The 24,396-nt window shown below is 37.5% G+C and overlaps 1 protein-coding gene across 1 annotated transcript in view; it reads left to right on the forward strand.

The window, feature by feature from the left end:
- The first annotated feature begins 2,607 nt into the window (after positions 1 to 2,607).
- The window catches only part of CCDC12 (coiled-coil domain containing 12), a 182,951-nt gene continuing 161,162 nt past the window's right edge, over positions 2,608 to 24,396 (forward strand). Inside the window, exon 1 of the mRNA XM_074197754.1 lies at positions 2,608 to 2,733. Coding sequence (XP_074053855.1) covers positions 2,638 to 2,733 — 96 coding nt within the window. The 5' untranslated portion in view covers positions 2,608 to 2,637. The remainder of the gene's footprint in view (positions 2,734 to 24,396) is intronic.

Below are 24,396 nucleotides of genomic sequence, written 5' to 3' on the forward strand. Positions count from 1 at the left end.
ATGGTTCATTTTGCATGCTGACTCCATCATCTCTTTGTCAGGATATTGGCATCATTTTTCATCATTGATTCTCTGGAATCATAGTTGTTCATTACATTTATCAGAAAAAAATTGTTCATTACACCGATCAGAAGTCTAAAGTCTTTCAAAGTTATTTGTTTTTAAATGTTTTTATCATATACATTGTTCTCTTGAAAATGAAGTAAGGCACAGAGAAAATGCTCTAAATTTTTGAGATTTTTCTATACTGTGGAGGGCATTCTCCATTTAATCTCCATTTCTTAAACCTCTTTGGAGTTTTGGTCAAGCTCTTTGGGTTAGGACAAGGTATTTAGAATACAACTCATGCGCAATGAGTAAGTACTGTCTTAGTCATCCTTGAAGGCTACCCCTATGGCACATGCATTGGAGAGTACCTGGAGCCAGACCACCATTGTTCCACCCACTGGAAAGGTGTTTGAGTAGACTTCGGCTCCCCCATGTTCTCTCTCTTTCCTTCTTGCCTTTTTCTCTTCTATTTTCTCAGTGAGTTCTGGCCCCAGCTCCATATGATTGGATCTATGTAGAGCTAAGCTTTTCTTCTCTTCCTTTCTTCTCTCTTCTCGGCCTCTTTCCTCTTTTCCCCTTTTAACTTGGCTACTCTTTTCCCATCCTATGACTACCCATATGGTCCCAGGTCTTTGTGGTTGGATCTATGTTGAACTAAACTTCTCTTCTCTTTCTTTCCTCTAAGTTTTTTCTGGGGGTAGCTAGGTGGCGGAGTGGGTAAAGCACCGGCCCTGGGGTCAGGAGGACCAGGGTTCAAATCTGGTCTCAGACACTTAATAATTACCTAGCTGTGTGGTCTTGGGCAAGCCACTTAACCCCATTGCCTAGCAAAAAAAAAAAGCCTAAAAAAATAAATAATTTTTTTCTCTTCCCCCTTTCCCCTTTTAACTTGACTATTCCTTTCTCAGCTTGTAAATACCCATATGGTCTCAGTTTCATGTGGTTGGATCTGTGTTGAACTAAACTTCTTTTCTCTTTCTCTCTTCTAAGCTTTTTCTCTTTTCCTTTTCCCCCCTTTTAACTTGACTACTCCACTCCCAACTTGTAACTACCCATTTGGCCCCAGCACCATATGGCTGGATCTATGCTGATCCAAACTTCTTTCCTTTTTTCCTCTTAAATACTTTAACCTTTTCTATCTCAATTTCTGCTAATCAGTCTGTCTTTTAGGAGCTTAACCTGTGAACTATTTGGGGTTCCCCCCCACCCCCTGTCTGGCTCCAGGTACTCTCCAATGCATGTGCCATAGGAGTAGCCCTCAAAGATGGCTAAGACAGTACTCATTCTGTAATAATATGAATTTTGTAGTAACTTGTGAATTAAAATCTAAGTCTTTTACTCTCCTGAATCAGAGTTGGTGAGTTTTTTACCCCAAATGAATCCTATGAACTTTAATCTCCCTTTCCCTGAGAGTATTTTCCCATTATCAGTGTTCACTTTATTTTGAATTGGTTTATATAACCTTTCCCAAGTTTCATCATTTTTTAAGGTAGTAGTATTCCATTATAGTGAAAGTTAAGTATATTAAGTACAGTAGTATTCCATTATATTCATATGCTAAAATTTGTTTTGTCATTCTGTTAAGGTTCAAGGAAAAATGCTGAGGTCAAGGATGCAGGCCATATTTCTAAAGAATTCGACCTCAAGTTTTCCCCAAGTCAAGCAGAGGGAATTTATTTGGGAGATCACACTCCCAAAGGGAGACAGCAACTTAACTGAGGAAAGGGTGAACTTTTAAAGAGATTAGGTTAACAATAACTGGAAGAGAAGAGATAATTAAGTCTATGAGATGAAGTTCATTGACCTTTTCTTGACAATTAGGTTAAGTGACTTGCTAAAGATCACACAGCTAGTAAGTGTTAAGTGTGTGAGGTCAAATTTGAACTCAGATCCTCCGGACTCCAAAGCTTATGCTCTGTCTACTCTCCCACCTAGCTGCCCAGTCTAATAGCATTTGTCTCAAAAACATAGTGGTATAATGGAGAGGGGGGCTGAGTTAACATCTCATCTCACTAGACTGGAAAAGTCTTCTTTAACATCTGTGAATCGTGATTTCCTCATCCATACACTGTGAAAAATAATTTCCTCTTACTTCAAGGAGGCTGTTGAGAAGATCAAAGAAAAACTAGTAAAGTGTTTTGCAAAGCTCAAAACACCATGCAGATGCAAGCTTCTATTATTTTTGCGTTGAATGCAGTGAAAGTATTGCTAAAAGTCATGCTTAAATAAAATCACCTTTTTAATTTATTTTTTATTTTTTACCTTTATCAACATTTTATTAAATTTTTCCAATCACAGGCAAAGGTGGTTTTCAACATTCGTCCATTTGCAGGTTTAATAGATCTACATTTTTCTTCCACCGTGATCATTAAAAAATGCAACAGATGAGCTAAAGCAGGAGGATGCTATCGATACGCTCTGAGCTCCTTTGCTTAGGCCTGATCAGAAACCCTCTTCCAGAGATAGGCGATGGCTTAATAGGAACTGCCGCTATTGGTCAAAAGGCCCCGCCCCCTCCCTTCTAGGCCCTCCCCTTCCGGTCTTTGAGGTCGCGTCGGGTTCACGGCCGGAAGTGAATTGAGGAACAAGATGGCCGCGCCGGTTCCCGGTGTGGGACGCCTGGAGGAGGAGGCGCTGCGGCGGAAGGAGCGGCTCAAGGCGCTTAGAGAAAAGACTGGACGTAAGGTGAGAGGAAGGCAGGACGGTCGCCGCGCGGAGAGGGGTGTGGACGGAGCAGGGAGCGGCCAGGACTTCAGGGCGCATGCGCGTGCGTCTCCGGCGGGGCGCCCGGGCCTCCGCCCCGAAGCCCCTCTGGCCCGGGTTGTCTGAGGCGACGGGCCCATGATCGGGAAAGGGAGGCTCGTGTCTCCCGTCCTGGGCCCTCGGCAGCCGGGGACACCCGGGGCAAAGAGGGGGTGGGGAGGGTCCAGGGTGAAAGGAGGGAAAACCCGGGGCCCTGGCGCGGTGCCTGGAGCACCGGCCCGGGAGTAGGCAGGACCGGAGGTCAAGTGCGGCCTGGCACACTTAGTCATTCCCTGGCTGTGTGGCCTTGGGCCAGCCGCTTCACCCCATCCTCTTGAAAAAGCCCTTAAAAAAAAGAAAATTAAGGGCCTTTATTGGGGAGCAGGAGCAGGTTATACAGTTTTTGAGCCACTTTGTGTGGGGAGGAGGAGGAGGAGGGATGATGCACAATTAGAAGGTCATCTGACTCCTGGGACTTTACCTGAGTCTCTATAACTCAGACTTCATCCCTGTCTTGAGAAATTAATGTTAGGTTGTGCAAAGACATTTTGATGTTTAGAATGGAAAGGGACCTTCCTCATTATTTAGTCCAGCTTTTTTTTGTTTTTTTTAAAGAAAGATTTTATTTATTTTGGCAAGCTTTCGTCTAAAGATCAAGAATGCAAAGTCAAGAAACAGTGCCTAGACCGTGACCATCCATCCAGCTGATCAGTTCAGCTTCAAGTCCAACCTCGATCTGCTAACTCTGCATCCACTTCATTGTATTATCATAGATGGATCTCTTTGGAGTAAAGAATACCAGCTAGCTGTGTGAGCTGGAAGTGGTTTGGGATTATTTTTTTTTAGGTTTTTTTTTTTTTTTTGCAAGGCAATGGGGTGAAGTGGCTTGCCCAAGGCCACACAGCTAGGTAATTAATTATTAAGTGTCTGAGGCCAAATTTGAACTCGGGTACTCCTGACTCCAGGGCTGGTGTTCTATCCACTGCCATCTAGCTGCCTCAAGGATTATCTTTTTAATGAAAGCTTTCAAACCAGTAGTTTTCTTTGTGAGCATGTCAGCTTTTTGGTTTGTGTATTTGTATTCAAATGAACCTTAGAAAAGGTAGTACAAAGCAGTATATGATTAATTGTTAAATGGATTGTGCAGATTATTGGTATGTGAGTTCAGAGGAGTGAACAATCTGTCCTATTGAGTGCCCACTTAAATGATTATTTGGTTATATCCTATGCTTTGGAAGATCTAATTCAATCAAGCTGTAACCAGCAAGCATTTTGTAAGCTCCTACTATGAGTAGGTACTGTAGATATAAAAAGATGAAGCACTCTATACTTGTCAAGGAGCTTTCTGAATTCAGTGAGAGAGACTTGTCCATATTCATGCATTATCAGAATAAATAATAAATGTACAATAAGTAGTTTCATTAAGACAGGAGCAGGGCATTAAGTTTTAGAGAGTTCAGTAAAGATGCTTTAGTGATATTACTTTGGTAGAGAATTGAAGGAAGAAAGATTCTGTTACTGCAGAGATGTTGACTAAATGACCTCCAGGTATAGAGGATGGTCAGTTCCAAAGTACTGAGACTGAAAGTGGAGAGCTGAGTTTGAAGCTAGTTTGGCTAGATATTAGAGTGTTTAGAATAGAGAATAATGTTAGAAAACCATGTTGTACCCACATTGTGGAGAGTTTTAAAAACCAAACAGGATGTAAATCTGCCTTTTTTTTTTTCAAGGCAAATGGGGTTAAGTGACTTTCCCAAGGCCACACAGCTAGGTAATTATTAAGTGTCAGAGACTGGATTTGAACCCAGGTACTGCTGACTCCGGGGCCGGTGCTTTATCCACTGTACCACCTAGCCACCCCTAAATCTGCCTTTTAAGGACAATCTTTGGTAGTTATATGGAGGACTGATTTAATTGGGGGGGACTTAAAGCTGAGAGAACAATTATCAAGCCACTGTAGTCTCATTGAGAGGATTATTACACTGACTAGGCACATAATAGGGGGCTCAATAAATATTAATTGAGGAAAGTCTGAGCTAAGGTAGTCTCATATTTCCTTGTCTTTATTATTTTTTTCTGTTGTTTAAATTTGATTTAATATTTTCCAGTGAACAGAAGTTCATCTCTTTCCCTCTTTCCTTACAACTGAAAAAGGGAAAAAAATTCCTCCTAACAAATATGTCCAAAAACCGTCTTTTTCAATCAGCAACCTGAGTTCAACTCTAGAAGAAAGTGGTAGCACATTTTATTATGAGCCCTCTGGAATTGAGGTTAGTCATTGCATTGAATGCTTAAGACTTTCAGTTATTTGTCTCTACAGTGTAGTTACTGTGTGAATTGTTCTAATTTGTCTTACTTCTCTCTACATGTTTATACCTTTTCCCCCTAGTTTTCTCTGAGATTATCCCTGTCTTTTTTTTTTTTTTGAAAGGCAGTGGGGTTAAGTGGCTTGCTCAAGGCCACACAGCTAGGTAATTAAGTGTCTAAGGCAAATTTGAACTCAGGTCCTCCTGACTCCAGGGCTGGTGCTTTATCCACTGTGCCACCTAGTCGCCCCCATCCCTATCTTTTCTTAAGGGACAATAGTATTTCAGTACATTTATGTACCATAATTTGCATATCCTTTCCCCAGTTGATAAGAACTTCTTTAGTTTAGGATTCTCTGCTCTAAATACTTTGGCATATGTGTCCTTTTCCTCCTTTGATTTTTTTTTTGGGGGGTGATGGATATAGTAGTGGTTATCACTTGGTCAAAAAGTATGCACATTTAATAACTTTTGGGACATATTTCCATATTGCTTTCCAGAATGGCTGGGCCACACCACAGTGCTACCAACAGTGCTTTAATTAATGTGTCTGTTTACCTACAGCCACTCTTGATAGTTATTTTCCTTTTTGTCAACTTCCAACATGATAGAGATGAGGTAGAACCCCAGAATTGTTTTAATTTGAATTACTCTAATTTAATAGTTTGGAGCATTTTTTCATATGACTAGTGATAGTCTGAATTTCTTCCTCTAAAAACTGTTTATATCCTTTGATCATTTATCAATTGAATAATGACTCTTATTCTTAGAAATTTGAATCAGTTCTTTTATATATCTTGGAAATAAGACCTTTGTTCCGGAAACTTGTAAAATGAGGGGATTGGACTTGATGTTCATAAAAGACCCTTGTTCTAAATACAGTCAGTTCTGCTATAATGGGACATGTGAATTTCCCCAAAGCACTGGCATTATGCAAAATCAAGCAATAAAAACCAGTTAATGGGGAAAATGGGTTTAGGGACATAATGTCCAAAAATATTAGTGTCACGAAAAAGAATAGGAACTAAGTTTGAAGTGTAAGCACAGTTTTAACTATAAAACATATACATACAATATTTAACTATACATAACTGTATTATATACATATATATGTAAAAAACATTTAACTATAGTTAGAAAATATGTAAGTACTACAATAAATTGTGGAGGTGTACTGGATCGCAGATTGTGCCCTGATTCTATTATAATCTTTTTGTAAATTTGACAGGTTACAGATAGCTTAGGTCAATGGCCAGAGACCATGTTGTGTGTGTGTGTGTGTGTGTGTGTGTGTCTCTCTGTGTTGCTAGGACCACCTCTTATCCATCCAAAGCTTCTCCTGAACCAGAAGATTAGATAGGGTCCTTTACCTTGTGACAAGGACCTGGGTATTGTAAGGGTTATTTTATATATTATATATATTATATATATATATATATATATATATATATATATATATATATATTATATATATTATATATATATTATATATTAAGTAACTGGGTATTGGAAGGGTTATAACAAACAGTTGTGAAATATGAACTAAGTTTAAAATGTAGGAGCACAGTTTTAACTATATTAACATATATAAATAACATTTAACTATATAACATATAACTATATATAACATATGTATGTAAATACACAAATTGTGTATATAAATACACATTGTATATAGAAAACATTTAACTACAGTTTGAAACTATGTACTATAATGATAATGGAGGTGTCCTGGACCTCAGATTGTGCTCTGATTCTATTATAGTCCTTTTGTAACTTTGGCAGGTTACAGATAGCTTGGGCCAGTGGTCAGAGACCATGTTGAGAAGGGTGTGTGTGTGTGTGTGTGTGTGTGTGTATACTAAATAATTGTGAATAATTTTTTTTTGCATTTTTGATATTTTTTTGAGGAACAAATTGCCATCAGCAAACTTGAAATTTGAGTAATGCTCAGAATATTCCCTAATTCTCAGATCAGCTGAGAACAAATTTGTTATTTTCAAAGCACCTATTAAAGTAGAACTGACTATATTATCCTCTCATAGTGAAGTTAGAGCATTCATTAACTTCCTGCCATTAAAGATCAGGTAGTCCAGGTGTTGTTAAAGAACAAGTTTGTTGATTTGCATGTTGACTTTGTTGTTGTTGTTGTTGTTATGCTCTGACAAGTCATTGTCTCTGATTTGTGATCCATTTTAGAAAATATTATTCTCCTTGTTTTCCTGTGATTTTATATGGGCATCTGCAGAGTAAAAAGATATATTTGACTTTTGTGCCCTTTTGTTGTATGGGCTCTTGTCCAGTGAGAAGATATTATTACAATTAGCATCATGCTGCTGGGTAGTCATGGAGGCTATCCTTCAGATATCTATTATCTTTATTGGTCTCCTGGTTAGAAGATGATATTAAATGCAAGTAATTTAAGGGGGAGGATCACTCTGCTGGTTCATTATAACCTGGAGAGGCTTAGCTAGTTGGGGAGGAAAAGAATGCTTAGGATTTCTTTCTGTTGTTATTTTCCCTATTTCCTCAAATTGGGAATAGATGATTGAAGAACTTAAGCTATACTTTGAGTAAGAACCCTTCAGGAAGGTAGCATGAGAGAATGGAAAAGAACACTATCTCTGAGGTCAAAGGGTCTGGGTTCAAATCCTGCCATTGAGGTTTGCTGTCTGTGTGAACATGGATGGGCAAGTCATTTAACCTGGCTGGGTGTCAGTAATTTGTAGGATCAGTGGGTTGGACTAGGTGATCTCTGAGGTTCCTTTCAGCTATATGTGATCTTATGAAGGGATAAAATCTTAAATAACCTAACATTAATGAACTGCAGTGTCTTAGTCTGTTAAATGGAGGTAATAATCCTTGTACTCCCTACCTCCTATAAGGTTATTGTGAGGAAGGCACTTGGTGAATCTTAAATTGCTATCATTATTAATCCTCCTACTACTGTGTTGGCTCCATGATTTCATTAGTGTGACTACTTGCCCCAATGGTTCCTCATTCAATATTTTTTGTCTTTCTGTGTAACTTCTATAGAGGATCTGACCAAGGTGCTGGAATTCTTTCTTTGTTTCTTGCTTACTGTTAGTCTTGTTACATCATTTAGCATGCCTCCTTTTCTAGTCATTCCCATTCTTGATGGTTTTTTTATTTTTGTTTTTGTTTCTTTTTTGCACAATGTGGGTTTAAGTGACTTGGCCAAGGTCACACAGCCAGGTTGTTATTAAGTGTCTGAGGCTGGATTTGAACTCAGGTCCTCCTGACTCCAGGGCCAGTGCCTTATCTACTGTGCACCTATCTGCCCCTTATTCTATTTTTGGAAAGTCAGCTTACACTTTGTGTCTTTTAGTTGACTTTTGAGTCATTTGCAAATGATAATATTATTAATAATAAGCTAAGGTTGTAGGCCTTGACTTTTGAGACATATACTTATGTCATTATTGTCATGTTTTTGACAAGGTTTAATTTCAATTTCAGTTAATTCATCTTACATGAATTTGATACTCTGTAAAAGTAAAAGATCATAGTCTTTGGATAAACTGTCTGGGGCAATATGTTATTAACTTTTTTCTCCTTTGATGTTTATCAGCCTAATTAGATAGTTATTAGTCTGTATTGTAACATATCTACCACAGTCTTGTGCCAGAAATCCAATCAGAGTCTTATGAGTAGTGCTTTAGTCTCTTAAACAGTATATTTGCCTGCTTGTTGTGACTGAAATTAGTGGACAAGAAGACTTTTTTTTAAAGAAAAGATTTGAGTCTGTGGGAAGTTTAGACACCCTCTGGTATTCAACAAACCACTTATTGGACATGGAATGGGCTTTGACATGTAAAATATTATTATAGGCAGAAAATTTGATCTTTTTATTCTTTACTTTTATGAAAGCCCTGTCTTTCTGGCATCAGAATACTCTCGACTATAAGCTCATTTCTGAACAATAGGCATCCAGAAATCACATGGTTTTTCCCTTTCCAAATTAAGAGCTAACTTGTTATTGAAATCATTTACATTACTTTTGAGACTGCTGCCATTCTTGAAGTAAGAAATTAACTACCTGATTGGTGCCAAGAGCCTTGTAAAGTGTTTTGGAGTCCCAAGAATTTAGGAATAATTATGGAGTTTCAGGAATGAATTCATTTTTATATTTGAAAGTATAATCAATTATAAGTCTTTTTTTATCCATGCCTCTTTTACCCAAAAGGTATTCTGTCACTTGATAAGCTTTTTTTTTATAGTTGAAAATTTCTTTTGTTCCTTTTTTTATCCTGGGAAAAAAACCCCAGTAAATTCTGTGGTTCTGTGGTGATTACTTCTAGGTATATTTGAATTGGAAGCGTTTGGCAGGATAGTAATTAAACTATCCTGAGGTGGAGAAAATGTATATGAGAATATAGAAACATTCCAATTTCCTTTTCTTCTAGTTTAATTGTTTATTATTTATTTATTTATTTTTTTGGTTAGGCATTTTCAGGCTTCTTAGATTGAAAAATCTGCTGGCAAAAAATAAGGCTGACTTTTTTCTTTCTGTTTTTGATGTTAGCTTTTATGGGTTCATAAGAAAAAGAATGTGTTACTAAGTGAAAGGGAAATCTGAAAGTGAAATTTTGTGTGAACTGAGACTCTGGTTTCATTCTTCAATTTGAAACCTTGGTTTAGAAAAATCTTTTTTTTTTTTTTTAGGTTTTTACAAGGCAAATGGGGTTAAGTGGCTTGCCCAAGGCCACACAGCTAGGTAATTATTAAGTGTCTGAGACCGGATTTGAACCCAGGTACTCCTGACTCCAGGGCCAGTGCTTTATCCACTGTGCCACCTAGCTGCCCCTTAGAAAAATCCTTCTAGAGAAAGAGAAAGTAAGAGTTTATAATTCTGTATATGTATTCCCTATTTTTCTCAACTCCCACCTTCCTGTTGACTCTCTAAGCTGTAAGTTTTCCAGCTACTGGGTTTAATCAACAGATACTCATTAATTATATATTGTTTAATATTTTTCCTAGGGATAAATGAAAATTGGAGGGAGGAAAGAAATATCAGTGAATCATATTTGAAGTTGGAGTTGGATTTGCTGCTTAGTTTCCAATGCTAGAAGACTATCTTGTGGGGCTTTTAGGTTCTGAAACAGGGTGAGAAATGTTCATTGACTGCTGTTGGTGGGAAGATTTAAGATTTATTCTTATGTGGAGAAAGTTGCTATGCGGAGAAAGTTGCTATGCGTTGTTAGGTATTTCTTCTGTCAGAGGACATCAATTTAAGATGAAACCAAACATGCTTGTATATTGATGATTAACACTTTTTGCTTGAGCTTAGTAAATTTATTAATAATTATAAGCTATATATGTATATAATTATTATCTCATTTGATCCTTCAACAGCCTTGGGTTATTTGCCTTGCTTAGGGTCACACAAACTTAGGCCAAATTCGAATTTAGGTCTTCCTGACTCCAGGGCGGATGATGCTTTACTTACTTATCTGCTGTGTTCTGATGTTTGTCTTTCAGATTTGAACTCAGGAAGTTGAATTTTTCAGTAGCCACTTGCTACTTAGGTGTACCTTCTAATATATTAATGTTTAATAAATGTTAAACCAGAAGAATTTCTTCACATAAGAAGAAGGAATCTGAGTTTCTAGATTACTCTGGTCACAATTTATTCTCTTTTGTGTGTCAAATTTATTTTTCATCTTTTCAAAATTATAGACAGGTGGGGGGGTTCAGTATTTTTTTTTTTTTTTTTGGTAAAATTACTCAGGATTTATTGTACAAGCCTGCCAAGTTTACAGGTTAGAGTTTTTCTCCTCCTGGGGACTTAGTAAGTTGCTTGAAGACAGGTTGAATAACAAAGGATCAGGCGAGGTGCCTAACTAAGGAAGAGAGTGAAAAAGGAAAGCTACTGGGAGACCTGATTTGAGCTGAGTGTAAGAGGGAAAGGAGAAATGGCCATAAGGGGGGACTATCTTAGACTTAAGCAAGTTCTGCTACATAGCCTTGAGGCCCATGGTTCTCCAGCAGGCCTAGCTCTGGGAGCATGTGACACTAGCATAGAGAGAAAAAGAGAGAAGTTGCCATCCTTGCAGGGCAAAAGTAGGGAGAAGGCTTCTCTTCTGGGTACCTGACTTAAGTACACTTCTGTAGTAGGTCAGACAAGAGGGGCATTTGGGGAGTGGTCCAGCACTTGGTATTCTTCACTAGGCAAGTTATGTGCTGGTCTTTCTTATCCCAAAGTGCATGACCTTTAGGTCCAATAAATCATTTCTTGTGGAAGATGATTGTCATGCCTGCATAGGCTTGACTCATCAATGACAGACAGCATGGCCAAGATCAGTTTGAATTTCAAAAGTGGGGGGGGGTGTCAGTATTTGTAACCAATGCATTCAATGTAAAAATCTTTTTGAGTTTCAAGTTTTCCTCCTCCCTCCTCTCCCTCTTCCCTAAAGAGGTAAGAATTTTAAATAAGTTATATATGTGCAGTCATTCAAAAACATACAGTTGCTAAGGAGAAGCCAAAATTGGAGCAATCAAGACGTAAACACATTTATTAAATTTCTGCCAATTTTTGTGAGGGGATAACAGAATAAAATTAAAACACTGTCTTTTAGGAACTTACCATTGACTTGAGTACATAAGATCATATATACATTGAAGAATATTAATATAGAATTGTCAGCTATAAGAATATGATGTCAGATTGGGCTTTTTGTTAAGGAGCTGGGGGCGCCAGAATTGGTAACTGGGGGCTCCTCTAAAGAGTAATAATGTTTAGATAGTGTAGAAAGAATGTTAGCTAAGGATCATGATATTTACAAAGTCCCAGAGATGAGAAATGAGTGCCAAGCATGGTTTGGGGCATGTAGGTTAGTAGTGGGAGACCTAATTGGACCAATTCTGCACACATTTTGTGACGATGTACTTGTTACTTCTGAAGTACTGTGATAGGTACTGAGATTACAAAAGTCAGTAAATAAAATGGAATGACCCTTGTTCTCAAGGAATTTGTGAGGAATGGGATCTTTGTAGAAGAGGTAGAAAGATACAGTGTATGCAAAAAATTAGTGCAGGGAAGTGAGGAAGAGAGCCTTAAGAATTGGGGAGATGGGGGTGGCTAGGTGACACAGTGGATAGAGCACTGGCTCTGGAGTCAGGAGTACCTGAGTTCAAATCCTATCTCAGACACTTAATAATTACCTAGTTGTATGACCTTAGGCATGACCCCATTGTCTAGGGAATAAAAAAGAATTAGGGAGATGTCATCAAAGAACTGTCATCTAAGTTGAACCTTGGAAAAAAGGATTCTGTGAAGTGGAGATGGACAAGGCAGAGGGAATTGCTTGTATAAATGCAGGGTATCACTAGATAAAAGACTGAGTTTGAGAAATAGTGCATAGTCCCAGTTTGGCCTAAATGGAGAGTTCAGAAAGAGGAATAGGATAAAATAGGTCAGGAAATGTAGATTGAGAGGGCTTTAAATGTCAAGTTAAAGATTTTTATCCCCTAACCAAATGGAAACCAGGGGAGTAACATGGCCATATACATTATTATGTATATGGCTTAGGAAAATTTTTTTTGGGGGGGCCAGCTGTATGTTGGTGAGGGTACACACTGGAAGCAAGATGCTCAGGTAGCTCTTAGAGTAGTTCAGGTCCTGAATCAGAGTAGTGGAAGAGAAGAAGCAATGCCATACAGTAGAGAGCATCTAGGACTTAATTGGTAAAAAGACAGGAGCTTTAGTTTGTGCTCTTCCCTTAATAGTAGTTTGACCTCCAGCAAATTGCTTCATGTCTTTGACCCTCTGGGCTAAGAGATATTTTTAGCTCCAAAGTATATCTATGCTCTCTCCACTGTGTACCTTGATACTGTTGCTGTTGTTATTGTTAGGGATTTCCGAAAATCTACCTTATAGTAGTCAACTAGGGTTCAGAGACTTGCTCAAAGTCATTTGGTCAATAAGTGCTCCTAAGATTTTCCCAAGACCTTCTCAGGATTTATCATTTACAAAATCCGAGACTAATAGAATTGGAAGGATTATTTGAAAGCTTATGTGCCATAAAAGGAGAGAACAGACTGAGAAGTGAAGTGTCTTGGCTATGCCCACACCCTACTATATGGTAGTCTGAATTTGAATACCCTTCAGAATATCATATTCCAGGCCCCCCACTCCAGTGCTTTAATATTGAAACTGCCAAGTCCTGTGTGATCTTGACTGTGGTTCCTTAGTATTTAAATTGTTTCTTTCTGACTGCTTGCAATATTTTTTTTTGTTTTAGCTGATAATTCTGGAATCTGGCTACAATATTCCTAGGAGTTTTTATTTTGTAATCTCTCTCAGCTTTTACCCTCTTGTTCTTGAAGATAAGGGCAGTTTTCCTTGATAATTTTCTGAAAGATATTGTCCAAGCTCTTTTTTTTTTTGATCAAGGGTTTCAGATTTAAATATCCTTAAATTATCTCTCCTGGATCTTTTTTTCCAGGTTGGCCATTTTTTTTCCTATGAGGGAGTTTGCACTTTTTTCTATTTTTCTAGATTTTTGATTTTGTTTGCTGGATTTTTGTTAGAGCCATTAGTTTCCACTTCCCCAATTCAGTTTTGAAGATTTATTTTCTTCAGTTAATTTTTGTATCTCCTTTTCCATTTGGCCAATTCTACTTTTAAAGGTACTGTTTTTCCTCAGTTTTTGTGCTTTTTCCAGTTTTTTATAATTCTTCTGCATAATTCTCATTTATTTTCCCAGTTTTTCTTGTACCTCTTTTACTTGGTTTTTAAAATTCTTTTTGAGCTCTCCTAAGAGGACTTTTTGAACTTTGAAACCAATTCATAATCCCTGTTGAAGCTTCACATGTAGGCATTTTGTACTGGATTTTGTATTGCTTTACTCTTTTGAGATGACTTTTTTTAAGTTTTTTTTTTTTGCAAGGCAAATGGGGTTAAGTGGCTTGCCCAAGGCTACACAGCTAGGTAATTATTAAGTGTCAGAGACTGGATTTGAACCCAGGTACTCCTGACTCTAGGGCCGGTGCTTTATCCACTGCGCCACCTAGTTGCCCCTTTGATCTTCCCTGTTACTCTAGTAGCTTTCTTTGGTTGGGATGCTCTTTTTTTTTTGGCTCATTTTAAAATGAACTCTGGCACAAGAGGTTTTGTGCTGGAGGCCAGGGATCTGGTCACTGGCTTTCTGCACTGGGACCATAGGGTAGCCCAACCTAGTCCTGCATGTTGTTCTGGAGTTCTGAGGCTTCCAGTATGCCTTCTGAGGTGGGGCAGAAGTCTCCCACTGCTATCCTGCTATACCATTGGACTACTGAGTCAAGACCCAGGGTCCCAAGACCAGGTTTCTGATCTGCACTGTGGCTAAGGGCCTCTCTCGAGCTTCCCTGATCCAGACCTTTCCTGAAGTTCCTTCAAGAAAACTTGAGCCGAAAAATTGTTTTATGTCTTTTTGTGGAGTGACAGAACCCTGCTTTATAAGGGAATACTGCTCATAAACTTGTAGCATCCTCTATTTGAATTTGCAAACTAATTTATATTCTAAATTTGTATTCCAATTGGCTAGTTATAGTCTTTGGCAAAGAGATCAAGTCTGCTGGCCAAGATGTTTTAAGAACTTTTGGTCTCCTTGTTGTCTTTGCTTTTATACATGGATTAAGCTTCCAAAGCATATGGTGACAGTTTTTGTCATGTATTATCCATTATCCATTTTCTATTTTTGGCAGTTATTTATTTAAATAAGTTAACTTGTCTTTATTATTCAAAATTGGCCTAACATGTATAATCAATATTTTTTCTCTGTTGAAAAAGTTTCATTTTAAAAAATGTCTTGAAACTTTGTGCAGGAGCATCCTTTTATGTCTTGCTACCACTATTACTCTAGGTTAAAAAAGAGGACAGGCAGAGAAATGAGGACCATCATATATGTTTTTCTTGATTTCATGAGTTTACATGAGAATTCAACTAAATTCTGGCCAGCTGAAGATGAACTTTTTCATACTTAGCTAGTCTTCAAAACTGGTGAGGACAATATTGGAAGACATATTGATATATCAGAACCTGCTGGAGCTGGTGTTCTGGTGGCATGAATTTGGAGAACCCAAGGTCTTCTTTATGACATCAGGTCATGAAGTAGGACTCCTTTGAAAAGCTGATAATCTGTTAAGGGTCATACATTTTAAATTAATGTAATGGCTTGCTTGCTGTATTGCTCTCTTTTAAGTCATGTAAATTTTAGGAAGTTTTTTTCTGGGTAATTTATATCATGTATAGCATTATTTATATCATGTATAGTACTAAATGTTAATAATAGTTTAGAGGAAATGCCACTTCTGGGAATTAAAGAGAAAAGGGACATTGAAGGAGAGGAGAAAGAATGTTGTAATGTAGCATTAGATTATTAAAAACCATTCACCAGGAAAGTTGAAAGTGGGTGTTTAATGCTAGCTCTGATAAATGACCCATGTCAATTTTAACATTAATAAGTTATTTATTTCATATGAGAAATGATATTACATGAAGCATTATTATTCTGTTACTAAATAGCATATTCAGTTTCCTCTCCTCTAATAATTTCCTTCCTTTTTTTCTGACTTAGAAAAAATTTTTTTAGTGGGAAGGGAAATAAGAACTCAGGCTTTCAGAAACAGAAATCCATGCATGAGGAAACTAGTTGCTGTGGTTACAGCAGAGTAGAGTAAGCTACTGTGCTCCACAGCCTGTGATCTGCATTTCAGGCCCATTTTGAATCAGGCATAAAGAATTAACCTCATGAGGTAAGTTTTGAATGGGTAATGAATTAGGGAGAAAACCTTTGTGCTTTCACTGCATTTTTTTTAAAGAGGCACACTCTTACCTTTTTGGCTCTAGTCATTTGAATCATGTATAAAAAACCCTGCTTTTTATGCTTCTAAGTTAAATGTACCTAGTAAAGCAAATTGTGATCTTTCTCCTCAACTTTCCCCATAGCCTAGATTTTGATTTGTCCCCAAAAGCCTGGGATACTCTCTTAAATCAACCAACTAACTCTTTTTTCTTAGCTAATTAGGAGGACACTATAGTTTGTTAATATCTTGCAAGGTTCAATCTCAGGGTATCTTTCAGACAGAAACCTTGGCCTAGGTCTACTTCAACTTTTCTGGGTTTCTGTCTTTTTGAAGGAGTAATTGTTGCTCTTATCTTCCCTTGAGTGGCCCTGTAGTGCCTTCAGAGAAGTAACTGGTTTTTTTGGTCAGAGCCTCCACCTTGACCAAAAGATGTTTAATTTTCTGGAATTTGAGTTTTCTCTTCAGTAAAACTGAGATGATACTTCACCTTGCAGGGCTGCTGGAAGGAAAGTCCTATGTATGTGGAAACTGTTATATTGGGTAGTTTGTAGTCTCCTCTGGGGTTACTACCCCTTATTCACCTCATCTTTGTTGGTTGGTTCTCCTGGGGATAACTATCCTCTAGTCTAGATTCTCTATAATTAGTTTATGGGCTCCAAAAGGGGCTTGTCCTTTCACAAATAAGCAAATAAAAGCATTTACTGAAATGAAAGATAAAGAATGATAACATTAAAGCTTCTCCCAAAAAACCCTAGTATACTATCTTAAAATCTTTCTGCCTGGTGAAAAGGTCATTTATAGCATTTGTGGGAAGAGAGGACACCTAGAGTTCACCAGGAGAAATGCATGGAGGTACATGTAGACAATGCACCATAGGACCTTCCTGATGTCTTCTTGGGATGTCCTGAAATTGCCCCCAGGAGAGGCATCTCTGCTTAAACCCCATGAGAAGGTGTTGGAGAACATCACAAGAAGATATTGTGGGACTCTGATAACTTCAGTGCTTGGCTGTCATTTCCTCTATCTTCAGCTTTGGACTTATCTGAAATCCTGGCCTAGGATATGACGATGCACTTTTTAAAAGGAACCAGAATCTAAGACTAGCAGGTGTCAAGACCTGGGGCTGTCTTCTCCTGAGCCGGATTCCCATTCCAAGCCTAAGCTTCTAGTCCATCTCACTAGCTTAACTATTCACAGTTGAACTCTCTCTGCTATGTTCTGCTTTAGTGCAGTGGGTGAGTGGATACAAAGGGCAAAGAGCAATTCCCCCCCCCCCCTTCCTCCTTCCCCCCATCTCTGCTGCACTCTGGAAGAAGTACAGGAAGAAGCTTCAAATCATCTTCCATGTTGACTCTTCTGTCTCTTCTCAGAGATGGCTGTGGCTTCTTTGCAGGTTACCAGGAGCTTGTCTGATCTCAGCTAGCCATTTTAGAACCGTTGGGGTATTCTTAATTACTTTCATCCAGTCTCAGATGCCTTTTCTTATCAGCCTGATTGCATCACTTTTCCTTAATAACTTCTTTATGTAAAAAAATTCTTTTTTTTAAATCAAATTTTATTTAAGGTAATGGAATTAAGTGACTTGCCCAAGCAATTGTTAAGTGTCTGAGGTCAGATTTGAACTTGGGTCCTCCTGACTTTAGGGCTAGTGCTCTATCCACTGCACCATCTAACTGTAAAGAGATTCTTTAAGAGATGGTGAAAATTAAGGGAGTAAGAAGCTCTGTGTCAGAGCAAACCTTGGATTTGGCATGAGGTACAGCATAATCCTGGAAGAAAGCTTCTATAAGTCACCAAACTTATTGTATAACTTTTCCCTGTCAGAGACCTAATGCTTAACAAATCATTGTATATGTAAGCTGGACAATTGCAGTAAATAATCACACAGAATTAATTTGTTTTAGGAGCTTTTTAGAAAAAGGGCTGGGAGAGAAAGAATGTACTCCTAAGGAAATAACAGCTTTGGGGGAACTGAACCAGGAGCCAGAAAACTCTTTTCGGGCATTCTTCAGTTTTTAAAATCATTCACAAACTGTATTACTCAGAACTAAACATGGTACTTCAGGATGCCCCCCTCTTGGAGGTCTTCAAACAGAATCTGATAGATGATTTTTTGGGTATATGATAGCAGGGATTCCTTTTGTATGTGTACTTTGAACTATAGTCTTTTCTAATTCTCAAATTCTGTGATTATGTGAAGTGGTCTCTTCACCAGAATGGAGTACAAAAGGTACTATTACTTCCTTCTTCCTGGAACCTGTGCCTCTCTTAATTAAATCCCAGATCACATTGACTCTCTTGGTTACCAAATCACATTGTTGACTCATAATGAATTAAATCCTCAAATATTTTTTCAGATGAATTACTATCTAGCCAAACCTTTTCTCATGTGGTGAAGAACATTAAAAAAAAAACCAACAAGGGGGTGACTTGGTGGCGCAGTGGATAGAGCACCAGCCCTGGAGTCAGGAGTACCTGAGTTCAAATCCGACCTCAGACACTTAATAATTACCTAGCTGTGTGGCCTTGGGCAAGTCACCTAACCCCATTTGCCTTACAAAAACTTTAAAAAAATCCCCAACAAATTACATATAGGACCCTATCTATATTTTTCCCTGTTGGATTCATCCTAGTGTTCTAGAAGCTGTAAAGATTTTATAGATCCTGACTGTGTATTGTTTTAGCTGTCCTGTCTAGTTTGATGTCAAGAGCATATTTGTTGTTTTTTTTAATTTTTCCTTAAATGTTTTTTTTTAATTAAAGATTTTATGGGGGCGTCTAGGTGGTGCAGTGGATAAAGCACTGGCCCTGAAGTCAGGAGTACCTGGGTTCAAATCTGGTCTCAGACACTTAATAAAAGATTTTATTTAAGTTATACAATTTTTCCCCCAATCTTACTTCCCTCCCCCACCCCCCACGGAAAGTCTTTACATTGTTTCCATGTTGTACATTGATCTAAATGGAGTGTGATGAGAGAGAAATCATATCCTTAAGGAGGAAACAAAAAGTCTTAGAGATAACAAGATCAGACAATAAGATATTTGTTTTTTTTCCCTAAATTAAAAGGAATAGTTCTTGAACTTTGTTCGAACTCCAAGGCTCTTTATCTGGATACAGATGATATTCTCCATTGCAGACAGGCCAGAATTGTCCTTGATTGTTGCACTGATGGAATGAGCAAGTCCATCAAGGTCGAACATCACCCCCATATTGCTGTTAGTGTGTACAGTGTTTTTCAGCTTCTGCTCATCTCACTCAGCATCAGTCCATGCAAATCCCTCCAGGCTTTCCTGAATTCCTGTCCCTCCTGGTTTCTAATAGAACAACAGTGTTCCATGACATACAGTTTGCTAAGCCATTCCCCAATTGAAGGACATTTACTTGATTTCCAATTCTTTGCCACCACAAACAGGGCTGCTATGAATATTTTTGTACAAGTGATGTTTTTACCCTTTTTCATCATCTCTTCAGAGTATAGACCCAGTAGTGGTATTGCTGGGTCAAAGGGTATGCTCATTTTTGTTGCCTTTTGGGTGTAGTTCCAAATTTCTGTCCAGAAAGGTTGGAAAGAGCATATTTATTAAAAGATAAATTTAGGGGTGGCTAGGTGGTGCAGTAGATAAAGCACTGGCCCTGGATTCAGAAGTACCTGGGTTCAAATCCGGTCTCAGACACTTAATAATTACCTAGCTGTGTGGCCCTGGGCAAGCCACTTAACCCCATTTGCCTTGCAAAAACCTAAGAAACAAACAAACAAAAGATAATTTTATCCAAGTCATTGATGTTAATTGCTCTGGGCCAAGCCATTGAAGAGGACTTCTCTTTCACCTCTCCCCCCCCCCAGACTCTAAGGAATTCAAATAAAGTTAAATAAGAACCAGAACTAAACTTGGGACCCTAAGTCTTTAACTTAGGTTCTCCTGTTCGAGGTTACTGTCTTTATCACATATATCTGTCAGCAGCAGACAACAAAAACAAAAGCTGTATTTTTTGTCTAATGTTTGGGACAGTGCAAGACCTCTGTTTCATTCTATAACCTTAATGTTTCCTTAATTATATTTTAATTTTCTCCCTTTCTTCTCACTTAGCATTTTTATAACCAAGTATTAGTCAGCACTCAATAAATCTTAATAATAGCTCTTCAGATTCTTGTTAATTGATTGGAACTTAGTTTCCTAAAATATATTTTTAATCAAAGAGACACATCAAAGGGAAACTATTATTGATGATGATGATGATGATAATTAGCATTTACCGATCACATTAAGGTTAACAAAGCACTTTCCAAATATTTTATCCTCAAGACATCTTGAAACCCATTTTACAGATGATGAAACAGATTCATGAAGACTAATGACTTACCCAGTGTTGCATAACTGGTAATATCTAAGTTTGGATTTGAATTATGACCATCTTAGTTCCATGCCTAGTGATTTCTTCACTGGTACCTAGCTGCCACTCCTAATTTGAATTATATATGAAAACCTTGGAATTTGACTTTGTTGCTTTCACCCTCCCACCCAGTCACACTTTATTAACCTGTTTAAATGCTTGTTAAGTGACATGGCATTCCAGCACTTAGAACTTTTGGATTAATTTAAACCAAGAAACACTGGGAGTCACTGCCTTAATAGAAATCCCTCTTATCCCCTTTGTGTTCTCACTTTGCCACTCTCCTCAGAAGTGTGAGTTCTTCAGAAAGCTCTTGTTGGTGACCCTTGTTAATCATTATTTTCCATTGACTAAAACATGAAAACAAAGTTAGTTTTATAAATGAAGTTTAATTCTCTAGGATCCACCCATGGGTGGATGGCATCCTTACCAGTGCCACCAACCAACTGAATAATCCATTTTTATAGAATTTTGACAAAGGAACATAAAATTTTTGGTGGTCAACCAATCAGGTTCACATTTGAACATAGAGGTGTCATTGTTTACTTTATGATTCTCTAATCCATCCATGAAGTCTGTTCCATGTCAGAACTGACAAAGATCCAGTTAGCCCAAGACTACGGTCTCCTCTTCTGACACTATGTTTTATGTGTTATTAGATATGATATAGACATATAAAAAATTGGAGTTTCTTCTTTTTCCAAAATGTCATAAGTACAAGAATTTATTCAAGTTCTCATTTAGATAACCAGAGCAGATTCCTGCCTTCTCAGCTTCTGAAGTAAAACTTGCAGATGCAATTAGAGGGGTATTAGGCTATTTCACAAAGAAAGAGACTCCCTTCAGATTTATAACTAAAGACAGAGACCTTGAGAAGGGCAGAAGGTGAACATTCCAACTTTACAAACCTCAATTAGAGGCTGATAGAACAACTTTTTTAAAGTTTTTGCAAGGCAAATGGGGTTAAATGGCTTGACCTAGGCCACACAGCTAAGTAATTATTAAGTGTCTGAGGCTGGATTTGAATGCAGGTACTCCTGACTCCAGGGCCGGTACTCTATCCACTACACCACCTACTGCCCCTAGAACAACTTTTGATCAGAAATATAGATCAGAAATATTTTAATTCCAATTTAGAAAATATGAGCTCCTACACTCTGAAGTCATAGAATCCCTGTTCTATAGTTCTCTGCTCCTAGAGCTAGAAATTCCATCTTCTAAGTACTTTCTACAAGATTAAGTACTTTTTGCAAGATAGTATTAAGTTACCTAGAATTAATTAATCTAGAATTAGGTAAATAGTAACATCAAATGAAAGGAAGTGTTGTACATTGTAAGTGTAGCAAATTTCTCAACTAGAGGTAGTATGTGGTTTATTTGCACGGCTTATGAGGTACCTCTTTTTTTAAATAAGAATTAGTGATTTTTTTGAAAAAATTTTTATTCATGAAGTTACTAAGGCTGTCTTTGTTTCTATTAGGTGATTAGTTAAACTTGATGACCTAAGATTGATTTCAATTCATTGATCCTTGCATTTTAGATAATTATTGTTTCTTTTACTCCATTACTTGGTTATATTTTTATTCATCTAATTTTGATGACTGAAATCTTAGTCTTATTTTCCCAATCTTCAGCCTCTCTTGATATATAATCTTTTATAACACTCTTGCTTCTTCACTTTCACTTTATTTTATTTTTTTGGCAAGGAAATGGGATTTACTTGCCCAAGTGTTATACACTTGGGCAAGTAATTATTAGGTGTCTGAGGCTGGATTTGAACTCAAGTCCTTCTGATTCCAGGACTGATGCTCTATCTGAGGCACCACCTAGATGCCCCTTCACTTTCATAAGTTTAGTCTACCCTGGGATGATAGGGGGAAAAATTTCTTTGTATTCAGTATTTTAAAGTTTTTTTTTTTTTAAGGAGCCTTTGAAATGCTTTTTATCTTCACTATTAACTAATGAAATAATAATAATTGGTAAGTAACATTTATGGATTACTGTAAGGTTTGTAAAGCGCTTTACTGTTATTATCCCTGTTATAAATGGCTTGTGAGTACTTAGTCCAGAGTGATTAAAATGTTTTTTTTATTAAGACTTCTTATAATAAATAGTGTACCTCTCTCAAGAGGGAGAGAAGTGGGGAATCTAGGAAATGTTAGGTCTTTTATGGACTTTGAAAGGTTTTGTTTCTGCCCCTTCATGCAAATCATTGATTGAGGTCACAGTCTAATTCATACATTGGTCTCCATAGGTTTCCCTGCCTTGCTCATTGTAACTCCTTGTGCATGCCCTTGCAGACCCTAGGTTAATTTAGAACTAAATGGAGCAGATCTGGCCTAATCCCAGTTTTTGATCAGATTGAGGCTGTCTTTAGTCTTTACTCTGTACCTGTCCATAGGCAACAATATAGGTAGACCCCAGTCATTGTAAAGTAGACTAACAATTCTCCCTTCATGTTCTTGTGGAACCAACACCTCCAATATTCCTTACAATCCCCATTTTACAGATGAGGAAACTGAGATGAGAGAGTTTATAGCTGTCTGTCTAGAGCAGGGGTGGGGAACTTTTTTTACTTCCAAGAGTTATTTGAATATTTATTATATCATTTACAGGCTTTATTTGGTGAAACATTTAATTCACCCCTAAAAAGCTACTAGTTTTATTAAATTTTGAGTCTCGCCTGTATTTACCTTGGCAGTACCAGACCAGAACTGCCTGTAGACAGAGGTTCCTGCCCATGGTCTTAGAATAAGTGCCTGAGGTAGGATTTGAACTTAGATGTTCCTGACTCCAAGTCCAGAAATGCTTATCTACTAAAATAATTAAAGGATTAATTGTACCTTACCAGAAAGGAAATGTTTATGGATGAGTTTTATAAGAAAGTGTTTTTTTTCCCCTTAGTTAATCCTGCAATTTCCGACTTATAATTTAAGTTTAATTCTGTTTATTCTTTCAGCACTTCTAAATCACACCAAAGCTGAGACTTGTCTTAAATTTAGTTCATTTTTTAATGCTGTAACACTTTGGGAAAAACAGTTGGTCACATGTCAAGGTACTTTTTGCTTAGACTTAGTATCCTAAGGTAAAACTATTCGACTCTAAAACTTTTGACTTGCTTGGAATTTGACTTCTGAAGTATTTTGATGTTGAAAGGTTCGTAACATATTTTTTGTCACTCTCTTGTAGAAATGAGACATTCATACTTTATCATGTATTAATAATTAGAGAAGTTATTAACTAGAAGTCCCATTTGACTTAAGATCATTGTCATTGATTGTGTTAGTGTTCACATTTTACCAGTTGTGTAGAACATTTAGGAGGCAGAATAATTTGTGTGAAATAATATTAAAATTATAAATCAACAAAAGGTTATGCTAGTAATAAGACATCTCTGATATGAATGTAGTAATACTATATTTCCTCTAAGAAGAAACTAGAGTTGATCCATAACATGGTTTGGAGGCCAAGGGGGAAACCTGGAGAAATGTGAACTACTGGAATGGAAAGGAGATTATATGTAGGATGGCTGGATAGATAAGTTGGAGTCAGATTGTGAAGGGCCTCAAGTTCCAGGATAAAGAGGAAATAAAGATATTTTGGTTCATTTGTGAACAGTTGACAAGTACAGTTTTATTATTCCAAAAGATAGTCTGTACTATTGATTCTTCCACTTCAAGGAGTTTTACAAAGGCCATACCATACTGGCCTTATCTTTGCTTCTAGAATGGGAACAGCATAATCTTGGATTAAGTATCAAGAGAGATTTGGGGTTTGAATCATATCTCTGATGCTTAGTAAGAGGTCATTTCCTTTCAATTTTACTCTCATCTCTTTAGAAAACAAAATATATCATTTTTATAATGAATAGTGATCTAACTTGAGTCAGGTATGTCTGATTCAAGGAGAACCTCAGACTCATTCTGGCCTTGGGATCATAGACAAGTCTTTTAATCTCAGGGTTGTAGACTAGTGGTGTAAGACTGAGTAGGAAAGGGATCCCTTCTGTCTTCATCTTGACTCAAAACAAATGAACATTATCTGAGTTGCTCTGTATTTTTTATTCATTTTGTTAAACAGTTCCCAATTTCATTTTTTTCTT

This window comes from Macrotis lagotis, chromosome 8, assembly GCF_037893015.1.
Source record: "Macrotis lagotis isolate mMagLag1 chromosome 8, bilby.v1.9.chrom.fasta, whole genome shotgun sequence".
NCBI classification, from domain to species: domain Eukaryota; kingdom Metazoa; phylum Chordata; class Mammalia; order Peramelemorphia; family Peramelidae; genus Macrotis; species Macrotis lagotis.